Source organism: Lissotriton vulgaris, chromosome 4_1 (assembly GCF_964263255.1).
Source record: "Lissotriton vulgaris chromosome 4_1, aLisVul1.2, whole genome shotgun sequence".
In the NCBI taxonomy this organism is placed as follows: Eukaryota; Metazoa; Chordata; class Amphibia; order Caudata; family Salamandridae; genus Lissotriton; species Lissotriton vulgaris.
This window is the reverse complement of record NC_141691.1, coordinates 1024461525-1024472975: the sequence shown is the minus strand read 5'-3', so window position 1 is coordinate 1024472975 and position 11451 is coordinate 1024461525. Positions and strand designations below refer to the sequence as shown.

The following is an 11451-nucleotide window of genomic DNA, read 5'->3' as shown; positions in this document are numbered from 1 at the left end:
AGGATGAGGACCTCCATCTTGTCAGAGTTCAGTTTCAGGCAGCTGGTCGTCATCCACTCGGCTACCTCTTTCATCCCTTCGTGCAGGTTGGCTCTGGCGGAGGCGGGGTTGTTGGTCAGGGAGAGGATCAGCTGGGTGTCGTCGGCGTAGGAGATTATGCTGAGGTTGTGTTTGCGTACGATGGCCGCGAGGGGGCTCATGTAGACGTTGAAGAGGGTGGGGCTCAGAGATGATCCTTGAGGGACGCCGCAGATGACTTCGGAGGCCTCTGACTTGTACGGTGGTAGGCGGACTCTGTTCTTACTTGTTCCTTCTCTCGTTCCCGCTCTCTGGTTTTAATAAAATTTACTTTAATCCATTTTAAATCAGCTTTTACCAGGGCCTCAGGATTTGTAAAAATTTCTGGTCGTCCCATGTCCTTAGTAATTGTTTTCATGTAGGATAGCCACTGAATATCCCTGGCTTTCTCTAGGCTCATGCAGTCCCGCAAAATAAGGTGGTTCAATGAGAGGTTGGAGTTCAGCCAGATTTTTATCCATAATAGGATGGGTGCCATATTATTCAGATAAACAATGTAACCCATACCTAACTCCTGGTGGATTGCAAAAGTGGCTGAAGATTGAGGTAAGCCAAGAAGGACCCGGAAAAATTAATTTTCCTCTTTCCGGATCGACTCAGAATTTTTATACCCCCATATTGCAGCCCCATATCTTGCAATGGTTTTTGCTCTATAGATGGATAGGATTGCTTTGCAAGGTTTCCCTCCTAACCGCTTGGCAAAACCTAAAATTGCCACAGATGATCTTCTAACGGTGTTAACTTTATACTTAATTTGGGGAACCCAGGCGCCTCTATCAAATACTACACCTAAATATGTAAAAACATTAACTCTGGAGATCACACTACCATTACAGTGGAAGTTATTTGTGCTATACTTTCTAGCCCCAGCTGTCATCACATGTGATTTTCCCACATTGATCACTAGATCCAAAGACTTCATAAACTCGGAGTTTAATAGCCTTTGTAGGCCCAGTGGTGTCTGAGCTAAAAGGACAGTATCATCCTCGTACAGGTGTCAGCGTTCCTCCCATACGCAGTATATCAAGCGTGCCCTTCCCCACTGAGTCTTCCAGAGAGTTTATATATAAGGTGAATAAAATTGGGGCTAGTATACATCCTTGGCGCAACCCTCTCCCCGACTTAAATCTTGCAGTGCATTTACCCTCCTGGGACATTCTAATTGAGGCATATAGATCTCTAATTCTGCCAGGAAGTACACAAGCGCCTGGTCAAGACCCAGGTCCAGGGGTATTGTCCACATCCTTGACCTATTGACATTAGGCCGTTACTTATATATTGAATCCGGTTGTAACAAATTGAAAATTATTGCAACTGTATTGACTGGAGAACTCTTACATATGATAAGGGATTCCCTTCAATACACCCCGCCCCCCCCCACTCAAACCAAAAAAACAAAAACACAACTCAGAGGAATCACCAAATGCATGGCAGCAGTTCGGATGTTCAGACAAACTGAGACATGGGTTTGTAAGAGGCATGGGTTCTGTTTTTGGGGTGAGGTTTACAAAACATTTTCCTGAACAAACAGGTCATGTCTGTGACTATTCATCTAGGCTCAATCACCTTGCTTGAAAAGCATGTCAAATTCAAACTGGAGCCTATACCAGAGGCTCCCCAGTGCCAAAATGTATGACAGGAACGACAGGAACCACAGGACCCAGTTCCTTACACATACGGTGCTGGATGCGGCGCTCTGTTTTGCAGAGCCTTATACTAAGACTTAAATGACTATTTGAACAGATCAGAACTTGCTACTATTAACCGTAATGTGCACAAGTGATTGGACCCCATCTGGAAACAGGTATGGTTCATTCAACTGAGAATCTGGAGACCGGTTTGGAATGGTTTCAGGAATAAACTAGTACAGTAGATTCAATTTCCAGTTCGCTATAGATTCAGGTGCATGAGCAGACTTCCTTTAATTGTGGGGTGCATATAGAATATCAAACCACATTAAAGTTCTTAGATTGGCAACCCTTGTGACAGGAAAAACATTTGGATGGAATTCTGAATTAACATTCACCCCCAGTCACAGATCTGGGTTAAAGCCATTTTTTGCACGCCAGGCTATTACAGTTTAGATGTAGCATGTCATATGTGGGTAAGGTACCTGTGATTCTAAGAGCTCCTTCAAACAAGAGTTAAGGATTGCATCCTGCATAAGATCAATCCGCCAATAAGACAGTAATGGATTCACAAGTGTCTGTAGGGGATACCCGCTTTCGAATGGTTCTGCGAAGCATGTTCAAGTCCCAGTTTGAGTTTATATTTTGTATGCAAATGCAAAATAGGATAATCCAATGGCACATTTCCTAGTAGCAGCCTGGAATCTTGGTGGGGGTGAACCAGGTATAGTGCTGCAAACATTGATGATATTTAAGTAAACACTATTCAAAGTCAAAACGTATGCAGTGAGAACTTGCACTCCTTTGCAATCAATTAGAAGGCGGAAAAGTACATGGAAAATTAATGGACTCCACATATGTAGCCTTGTATTGCTCCATTTCCCACGCTCGAGTAGAAAAGCAGAACACACTTCAGGATATCGCCCCCCCCCCTCCATCAACCACCTGTAAAACTCACATGCCAAGCGACGTTACTGAAAAGACGAATAAACTAGAAAAAGGTCATTCTTATTTTTTATTGAACGGAGAAAAATTGGTTTAGATCATGATTCACATTCCTCCAATAGCATACTTAGAAATGCTAAAAATATGGCAAACTCTTTGAAGGAAACCTTCTTGTCACCATCCAAGTCCATCATTTTCATCACCTCTTTTGCCATGTCCTCGTCTTTCCCAGAGGCCTGTAGGACGAAGAGGCAATAAACAGAAAAAAGTTTAATAAAATGAAGTTCAATATGTTCAGAACATTCTACTTCTGTGTGTAGGAACTTTTGAGAATCTTCCCTCCCAAAACCTCCCTCAATTATCTCCATTAGTCTGGATAGAGATTGGTCATGCTCAGTACAATGGCTAAACACGGTTCAGACCATTTCAGATATTACTTTTGACTAGATGGGCTAGCCAACAAGAGACATCCATTAGTACTGGTTGCTTAAATCCTATACCATGGCAGGCTCTGTAGCACGTGAGGCGCACACAGCCTTTAAGTAGTACTTCTATGGATTTTTAACAAACAAAGTCCTTCCCAGGGCAGCAGTCCAGCTTCTGTTCTCCTAGAATGCAGTCACCCTAAAGCTCCACCCTTGGGGTTGCAGCATCTGTCACCTATTGCACTAAGGAAGAACCCTCTCCGCCGAAAGACTGACAGAGAAGGACTTTATGTACATGGTCATTCTCTAGTGAAAGTTGCAGAGACCGCATGCAGGTCAGAAAATTCTATAGTACAGAAATTGCCCATTATGCATGCTTTTTCTGCAACGCCTCTTACACCATCCATGGTGTCCCATGATGTTCATCGAGCAACGGCCCTCAGCCTCAAACACTGGATGAGGCTTACAATCAATAATACACCTACCTAGAATCACTAGAGCCAACATCCAGTCAGTCCTTCTGCCCTCAATTTGTAGACACGTGGATTGAACCAAGTCACATTTGTGTTTAGAATTATCCTTCCATTCAGAGATGGACTAAATATTGCACTAGAAAAATTTAGTATTGTGGCCACTGCATGTAATTCAAGAGCTAAAAGGATACCAGGAGTTTTGGATTTCAGACATAGGGAAATAGGTTCATGGTCATCCTGCCTTCTAGTATTTCATCAGAACAGCCCAACAGCCACTGCCCTCAGACATGAGATACGAGAAGAAGAAAATGCAGAGGGCAGAGTAATAAAGGAGGCCTTCTGTTTTGTACTTCAGACAGAACAGTCTACTAGTAGTAAACATTTAATCAGTCATTAGTCATTCGATTTGTGTGCAGCTAAGTTGGTCAGGTACTAGGCCAGGTCCTAATCCTCAATCAAGGTAGTTTTGTAAGTTGGTGATCTTTACCCATCAGCAGTCATAAAAGTATGTCCCTTCAGAAGGCTCCAACTAATCTATATTTTCCCCTTAATTTGTAGTGGAAAAGTGATTACAGCCATGCGGCTAGATGACCCAATACTACCCTTTTTCCAGCAAGACTACTGGAGGGTGTCATTTGGGTGACCGAGCTTACTGTCACTGTCTAATTTTACATTTAACAAATGTAATCAAGACACATCCAGACTTCTTCAAAAAGCTAGTATATTCTTGGTCACAGGCTCTCCCTGCCACATACATTTTTAATCCTAAAACAAGGTTAAATTACGTACACCACTCTAGACAGTCAAACTACACCAAAGTGTTGCTTATCCGAAACAAGCAAGTTAGACTGAATAGTGTCCAGATACCATGGCATAAAGTCCTCTGCCTTCAAGGCTCAGGTGCTAGCATTCTGGAATTGTATTTTAAACATCACACCAGTGGTGTCCAGCATGGCGGTGGCACGGGTCACAATAAAAAAATATACATATTAAATAAATAGCCTTCCCGCCTGGTCTGGAGTCTTTGCTCTCATCTTCCAGAACAGGAAGCACTCTGCACACAGGCTCTCCTGACCAATCAATGCAGCATTGCAATTAGTCTGAGTGCCAAGACAGTGTTAAGCCAGGGGCTGGAGGGGAGCACATGTTCCATATGCAGGCTTTAATGCAGCCTGCATGGAGAACATGGAAAGTGCCCATGACTATTATGGGTGGCCCGGGTGGGCTGACCAAGCAGTCACTGCACACTTGCAACGGTTGAACCACTCCTCCCATGCTCTTCAGCAGGGAAACATAGTTAACATGGTGTTAACATCGCACAACGTTTACCTTGCACCCATTACAACGCAAGTCATTACTACGACTTGCGCTGGATGGCGCTCTTGGTTAAGGAATAGTGTAATTTTCTATTCCAACACCTTCCCCACTGTCACGTGGGCTAGGGTTCGAAGAGAAAACTACGCAAGTAGTTTTGACGACTTTAGTTGTAAAACAGCGATGTAAAGTACTGCGATCAAAATGATTGCGTTGTACTGTCATACATCCTCTTCAGCCAGACCCCCTCAACAAGCTGCTGCAGCAGGACTATACACAACATTACTTTCATAGTTTTATTTTTTCCTTTCCTGCTTAAAGGCAGTGAGGCTCCTCTGCCTTAGTGGTGGAGCCGCCACTGCTTAGCTCAATCTTCAGTCTTACTAGTAGGGTGAAGAGCACATGTGGTTTCCAAATACTCCTATTATGGTAATCTGGAAGATTCCCATTTAGGCAGCTGTGCGTGCCTGCTGTAAAATATTACATCTAGAGGAGACCACGCTCATTCTGCGCAGATGTTTATTTTAGTGAAGCAACAAGAGATTGAGAGATGCTATTCATAAAGATAAAAAAGGCTGGAATATTGCCAAATGTGTTACTGGTGGAAGAAATGGCTTCACTACTAGTGTCTCTATAGTGATTAGCCTGTACTTTGTTCTAAAACCATCAACCCTCAAAGTTTTATACTTCCATAGACAATCCATCTCTATGGAGTGTAAAGTATCAATAAAAGATATCAAACGCAAACTGGCACGACATCATCAAGCCAGCACCCAAACAGAGTCCTGAATAGGAACTCAGAAAGCACCTGCTAGGGTGCAAATTGCAAGCAGCGTTGTGAAGGTCTAGGCATACATTTGGCTAATAAGCCCTACAATAAATGAGAATAACTATTACCTGAGCAATTTGGACCTTTAATACCATCAAGGAGTTCTGGTGACATTTACAAAAGACAAAGCTGAAGGTAGAGTTTTATCAATTATAACCCGAACTACTGTGCCTGTATTTTTAAAACTTATGTTTGACTGACACGGCAGCTGGCAAACATTCAATAGGTGAACATTTAAAAATAAACAGATGTTTGGTTGTACTCACAGATAGACTTGGGAACTCTTCCTTCACAAGCTTGCTCAACTCCTCCTGGTTCAGCTCTCCAGTCTTGCCGTCAGCTCCAGAGTATTTCTTGAATGTCTGGATCAAAGCCCCACACAGCTCTTCCAGAGGCATCTTGACTGTTTCGATCTGTAAAGAGAGTACACAGAAACTCAGTCTGGTTCAAAGAATTTCCAGCTCCAAAAATGACAGAGTACCTCACTCTAGCAGGCAGAAACCACAGGCCAAAAAGTACCAAATTATCTATAGGCTCCCCCAGCCCCTCAGTATGGATTGTCCAAAACAAACAGGAGCTCTGTGGTACTGCTCTGGATGGTTCAAATGAGGATTATTATTTGCCCTTACTGGTCAGTGTCAACAGCATCCCTTGAATTTGGGTTACCTTATAGTTTATCTGGTTTAAGGCTTCTCAAAAACCGCCAAAATGCAGCATATTGGCACTAGACCAAGTACAAACAAACATCCTAATCCCAATCTCATGCACTCTGGCCCGGCTAGCTCGAAGGTTGCCTTCTGTGCTTTATTGCTCTCCCATAGTTCTATTTTACTCTCCGGCCATCAACCATTCTTCATGTTCTCCACGTAAAGAGTGGGCACATCTACTCCGGGTCAGAGGTCAAGCAGCAAGGACTCCACGGTACCCCGTTCAAGTTAGACCAGATCGGTGGCAGTTATTGGAGCTGCGGTATGCAAGAAAGATCTGAGCCCTTTCATCCTGATGGGGCTAAAGCTTGGCATTTAGCGTGGTTGCTATAGAGACCGCGGGCCTCACCTTTACTTGGTGCTTCGATAGCCGCAGTAGGGAGAGCAGCAGTGATCGGTGTGTCCAGTGCAGTCAAAATGACGATCAGAGTTATGAAGTTGTCAATGCCAAATTTGAGCCAGTGGGGCCCACCAGCAGGGCAGGGGTGAACATACCAGGGGTTTGACTGGAAGTGCGGCCTGGTTTTGTTCTTGGGGGGCCTGTTTATCCCTTGGGGGAATGAAGGAAACTGTTTTAGGTTTCAAAGCACCCACTGCAGAGCTCCTTTTATGCCTGGCAGTTTACAGCAACATTATTTGTCAATCTCTGGTGAATGATCCCTTCTGGACAGGGATCGGAGTTTTGTCTAGTGCCAGTTTTGACTCATTTAAAGTAGCGCAAAAAAAACAGGTACCATGCAGATCACAGCACTTTTTGGATAGCTCAGTGAGTTGCTGCTTTTGTCAAAGTTACTTGCAGTTCCTAAGTTACAATCGTAACTAGCACAGTGACCTAAGAACTGACAAAGGGCTGCATGATACCGGTTAGAAAGTTGTATTTTTTTTCCCACGATCTTTCATTATTCAATCTTTTAAAGGCTTTCTTTAGGTAGAAATAAATTGCTAGTAAAGCAAACCCTAATCACGGTTAGGTTTTGAATTCTGAGTTTGTGCTATGGAGAGATGAGGAGCACTTTTAAAGAGTGACAGTGAGGAAGTCCGGTGAAGGAAACCATTAGGGAGTCCCAAAACAGTCTGGTCTCACTGACCGCCAGCAGCGCAGCTTATCGGGGTGGGGGATGCCAACATCCATTTAAATGCTCTTACCTTTTGCTCAGCTTCTTGGCTGGGTTTAAGAGAGTTTGTGTGAGAGTGTTATTTAAATTCATGCTAGACATTTTATTTTTTGTGTTAATTAGAATGTCTGTGGGTAAGACATTCTAATGGCCTTACCGACAAGGGGGAGGGCTCAGACCAGTGCCACCCTACAACTTAAGGGACTGTAGCCCTTTTTTGTAAGAAATACTGGTCTTGCAAGTGAGATGCATGCGCTAGGCCAAAAAGGAGAGAAGGGAAGGTAAATTTAAGAATAGTGACAAAGTAGGGTTAACAAAAAAAAAAAAGAGAAAAAAAAGCGTGTGCTAAAGCGGCGAGCTGTGCTTGATAAAAGACATTAGGTAAAAGTCAAGACTAGACAGCCTTGGTTTTTTGGCAACCCTGACATTTGGCAGTGGAGTTCCGAGAAAAACGTAGTGTCCCCACGACTTATTCTTTTAAGAATGAAGCACAGAGTCGTCCTCAGCTCAGCGTCGTTCACTTTGTGACGCAGATACCAGAAGAACACATGTGGTTTAAAGATAGTTTTGCTGTTCCGTTTTAGCCTAAAACACTACAGAAGGGAGTTAAACCTATGGCTTTTCTAAGCTGCCTATGTGACAGTCCAGGTTTTTCCTCTTTGAATTCTAAGGCAATTAGACAGTCATTAAACCAACTTACAGTACAAAAACGCAAATGTGACTGGAGCAGCACGTCATGCATGCACCTGTGGAATATAGCAATATTGGATGGATGAGTAAAATTAGCTCTTGTCAAATTACGGACCGAAGAGTCCTTAAATTGCATCCATGCAAACCTGCCAAGTGGTCCACTTTAGTTGTATTGTAAGCTACACCCAGTCAGGTTAATTTCATAGCGGTCACGCTTTCTGGTACACGCATAATCAGCTGCCCCAACTCAGGTTGTTTGCATCTGGGACTTGTAAATATGCTTTTTTTCCCCCTTCACTAGCGAATACGCAACACAACAAGGCACAGAAAACAAAGGGTACAGGATTTTTAGGATCCAGTCAAGGGAGCGTTCCAATTCAGCCAGTCTTAAGAGCGCTCACATTATTCGGACCAATGTGCGAGTAGCACGTTCAGCCCTGGCTTCCTCTGCATTATGAAGCTTGCTATGTTTGTCCCAGGCCCAGCCCCAAAGAATACGTACACCAGAATACCAAAATGTAGAATAAATAAGTGGACTAGACAGCATGCGATACAGCTTCGACGTGGAACATTCAAAAGCTCTCCATTCGGTCCATACTGGTTTATATTACGTCAAAACTACAAACCCCAGAATGTTCTAAAACACCACAACGGGCTGATGCACAGGAGACAAGTAGTAACTTCCCCAAGCATGGCCATTTTCACTGAGGTCAATCAAATGCTTGGTCTTTACATATACAAACGACTTTTCATTAGATTTGAATACAAACGTTTACCTGCCCATCTCCAGACCGCTCTAGTCCTACCAAGGAAAGCTGTGACTATTCACAGTAGGACAGAGTCTCGCACACCAGGCTCGTCTTCGCATTCTGGAAGGTCACAGCCATGTGTGTCTCATAAAACCAGGACCACAACCCGCAACATGCGAAGAGACGAGCCCTGGAGCAACTGATCACCCATAGGCCTGGGACACACGAGGGTTAAGAGACAGGGAAAAGAGCTGTTGCCAGCCAGAACAGACCACAAGCACCCCGTATACCAACCAGCACCTTACCGCACGCGTCGACTCACAAGCAGGAAGCGTAGGAGGACCTGGAGGAGGAATCGTAGTAGACGTGCGCTCTCATAGGCCTTTTTAAAGGCCCTCCAGCCCCTCCCCTTCACCCCAGGTGCGGGCCGCTCACGGGCTGCATCAAACACACGGTCGGGCTCACTGAAAGGGCAGTCAGACAGCGCTCGACGGGCTTATCTGACAGGACAGTGTGGTCCGTTTTTAGGGCGATTATTGGTCCGTATAATGATCTGCTGGGCCTGTTTTTTCCTGTTCACTTCCCCCACATTGTCTGCAGCAACATCAAATCCATGCAGTATTCCCAATCCCTACATTGCAACACACTTACACAGCGTGTCTTTTTATACATTCAGAACTGCCCCAATTTGCACATGGGCCACTTTTTTACCTACCTAGCTCTCAAATCTGGTTCACTTTTATCTTGGTTCCCGGACCTATTTTATATCTCAGTCCCATCCTGTTCAACCTCAAAGGGTTTGAAGCTTCCCAAGCCCTGGTTGACGCCTACTCAGAGATTTTCAGCTTTTGTTTTTCCAGAAAGGATTTTGATGTCACTAAAGTCCATAATTAAAGATAGTTTTTTCCCTCTGGGGTTTTAGACGTACCCAGATTCTCATATTAACCACAGCCTTGGAAGCATCGCTTTCATCGACGTTTTCTCCCTTTGTTTGTCGCATGAGTATGCATGTTTTGTGTGTCATCCCTCACCTTGACACAAGAAGGAAGATTGTCAGAGCTCTCCAGTTCCCGTTTCCATGCGTAACTCACCTAGTTCATGTTTGTACTATGCATTATGGGATTTGTAGTCCCCTTTCATCCCATCACAGTAGAGAGTCTACAAATCTCAGTGTGCAAAGAATAGTCCTGAACTGGATGATGAGCCACTGACTATGGACCTGGGAAACTTGGGAGCTCCGGGATTTCTTGTCCACACCTTAAAACACAAACAGGAGAAATTGGTTGTTCTTGGAAACGTTTTATTGTGCGTTTTTTTAACAAATTCATCTCATGGATGCTTGCTATTGAAATGCATTTCCTTATTACGTTGTGGGAGTAACTAAACCCTCTGTAAGGCAGGTATGGATACATTTTATGAAGCACATACTCTGGACTGAACGGTTTCCAGGCAGTTGAGAGAACATTGGTTGTTTGTATATCTGGATTCTGTGTCAAGGCAGCAACTGAGCATTCCTCGACATAAATATCAGCTTCTCACTCTACCCAACACAGACCACCGAGGTCCGCATTAAGTTTTGGAGTCCAGACCCCCATGGCCATTCAGCACTTGACCTCCACTGAGAAGGCTACCGGGGATGGAAGTGTTGAATCAATTGTTTTGTCAGAGATCTGAGATGGTGCCATGTCAGGTGTCAGATGAGCTGTCAGTTGCCAAAAAGAGGCCCCGCTTTCGAAGCAGGAAGCCCCTTTGAGGCACCAGCTGATAATCAGGGCAATGCCACTGGATGACCAAGGAAACCATCATCTCTCATTGCATCCAGCCATTCCCTTAAGAGCCAGTGTGAAATTCCAACTTTAGACGTCAGCCGGAGTCTTAATGGGTTTATTGAGAAAAAGAACAGTGGGTAATCTGTGAATCATAAATTCAATCAGCCAGAGTTTACCTGTGAGTTTAGTCTGATTAGTTTCTTTTATGCTCAGGTTTATGGTTCTTTTGTTTTAAGTACAAAACAGGGGTTTTCCAGAATTCTCTCTCAGTTCTTAAAAGTATTGTTTTTCGTTTGGTAGTTCCTGTGGTAACTAAGGCTGGATGTTGTTCACTGTTTTTCACTGGCCTTCAGGACTGATTTTGCCCTTCAGGTAGAACATACAAGAACAAGGTAAGTAGTTATATGTGTTTAATGTCATATTCACCACTTTTTAGGTTTCACCTGCACAGCGCTTGCACTTTGCTTGTGAAATCTATTGTTTTTAATATGAATCTTAAAAGAGACCTACATCCCGCCCCCTCGCTTTCCTGGATTTTAGTGGTTCCTATGCTTATCACTTTATTTTACTCCAATTTCCATTTACTGTAGCATATTTTCCTGCATTTACGAGTGCTTTTTTCTCATCTGTTTCTCGTATTAGTTTCCCGTCGCCGAAATACTGTTAACATCCGCATAGGTGGAACTATTTTTTCCATAAAGTTTTGCCTCTTAATGCTTTTTCGATTTT

The 11451-nt window shown here is 43.7% G+C and overlaps 1 protein-coding gene across 1 annotated transcript; it reads right to left on the bottom strand.

Annotated features, from left to right (window-relative positions):
* Positions 1-2705: 2705 nt before the first annotated feature.
* Positions 2706-6100, bottom strand: LOC147722820 (protein S100-P-like). Its single transcript, XM_086966897.1, has 2 exons — positions 5959-6100; positions 2706-2887 (listed from the first exon to the last, which is right to left on the bottom strand). Exons 1-2 carry the CDS (start codon positions 6088-6090, stop codon positions 2750-2752), a joined length of 270 nt encoding a protein of 89 aa, XP_086823023.1. The 5' UTR covers positions 6091-6100; the 3' UTR covers positions 2706-2749.
* Between the last annotated feature and the right edge of the window lie 5351 nt (positions 6101-11451).

Excerpts from the sequence above, each read along its gene's own strand:
- LOC147722820 (XM_086966897.1), bottom strand. The coding sequence starts at position 6,090 with ATGCCTCTGGAAGAGCTGTGTGGGGCTTTGATCCAGACATTCAAGAAA. Across the intron at positions 2,888-5,958 it reads AAGAGTTCCCAAGTCTATCT|GCCTCTGGGAAAGACGAGGA; the intron begins GTGAGTACAACC and ends TTCGTCCTACAG.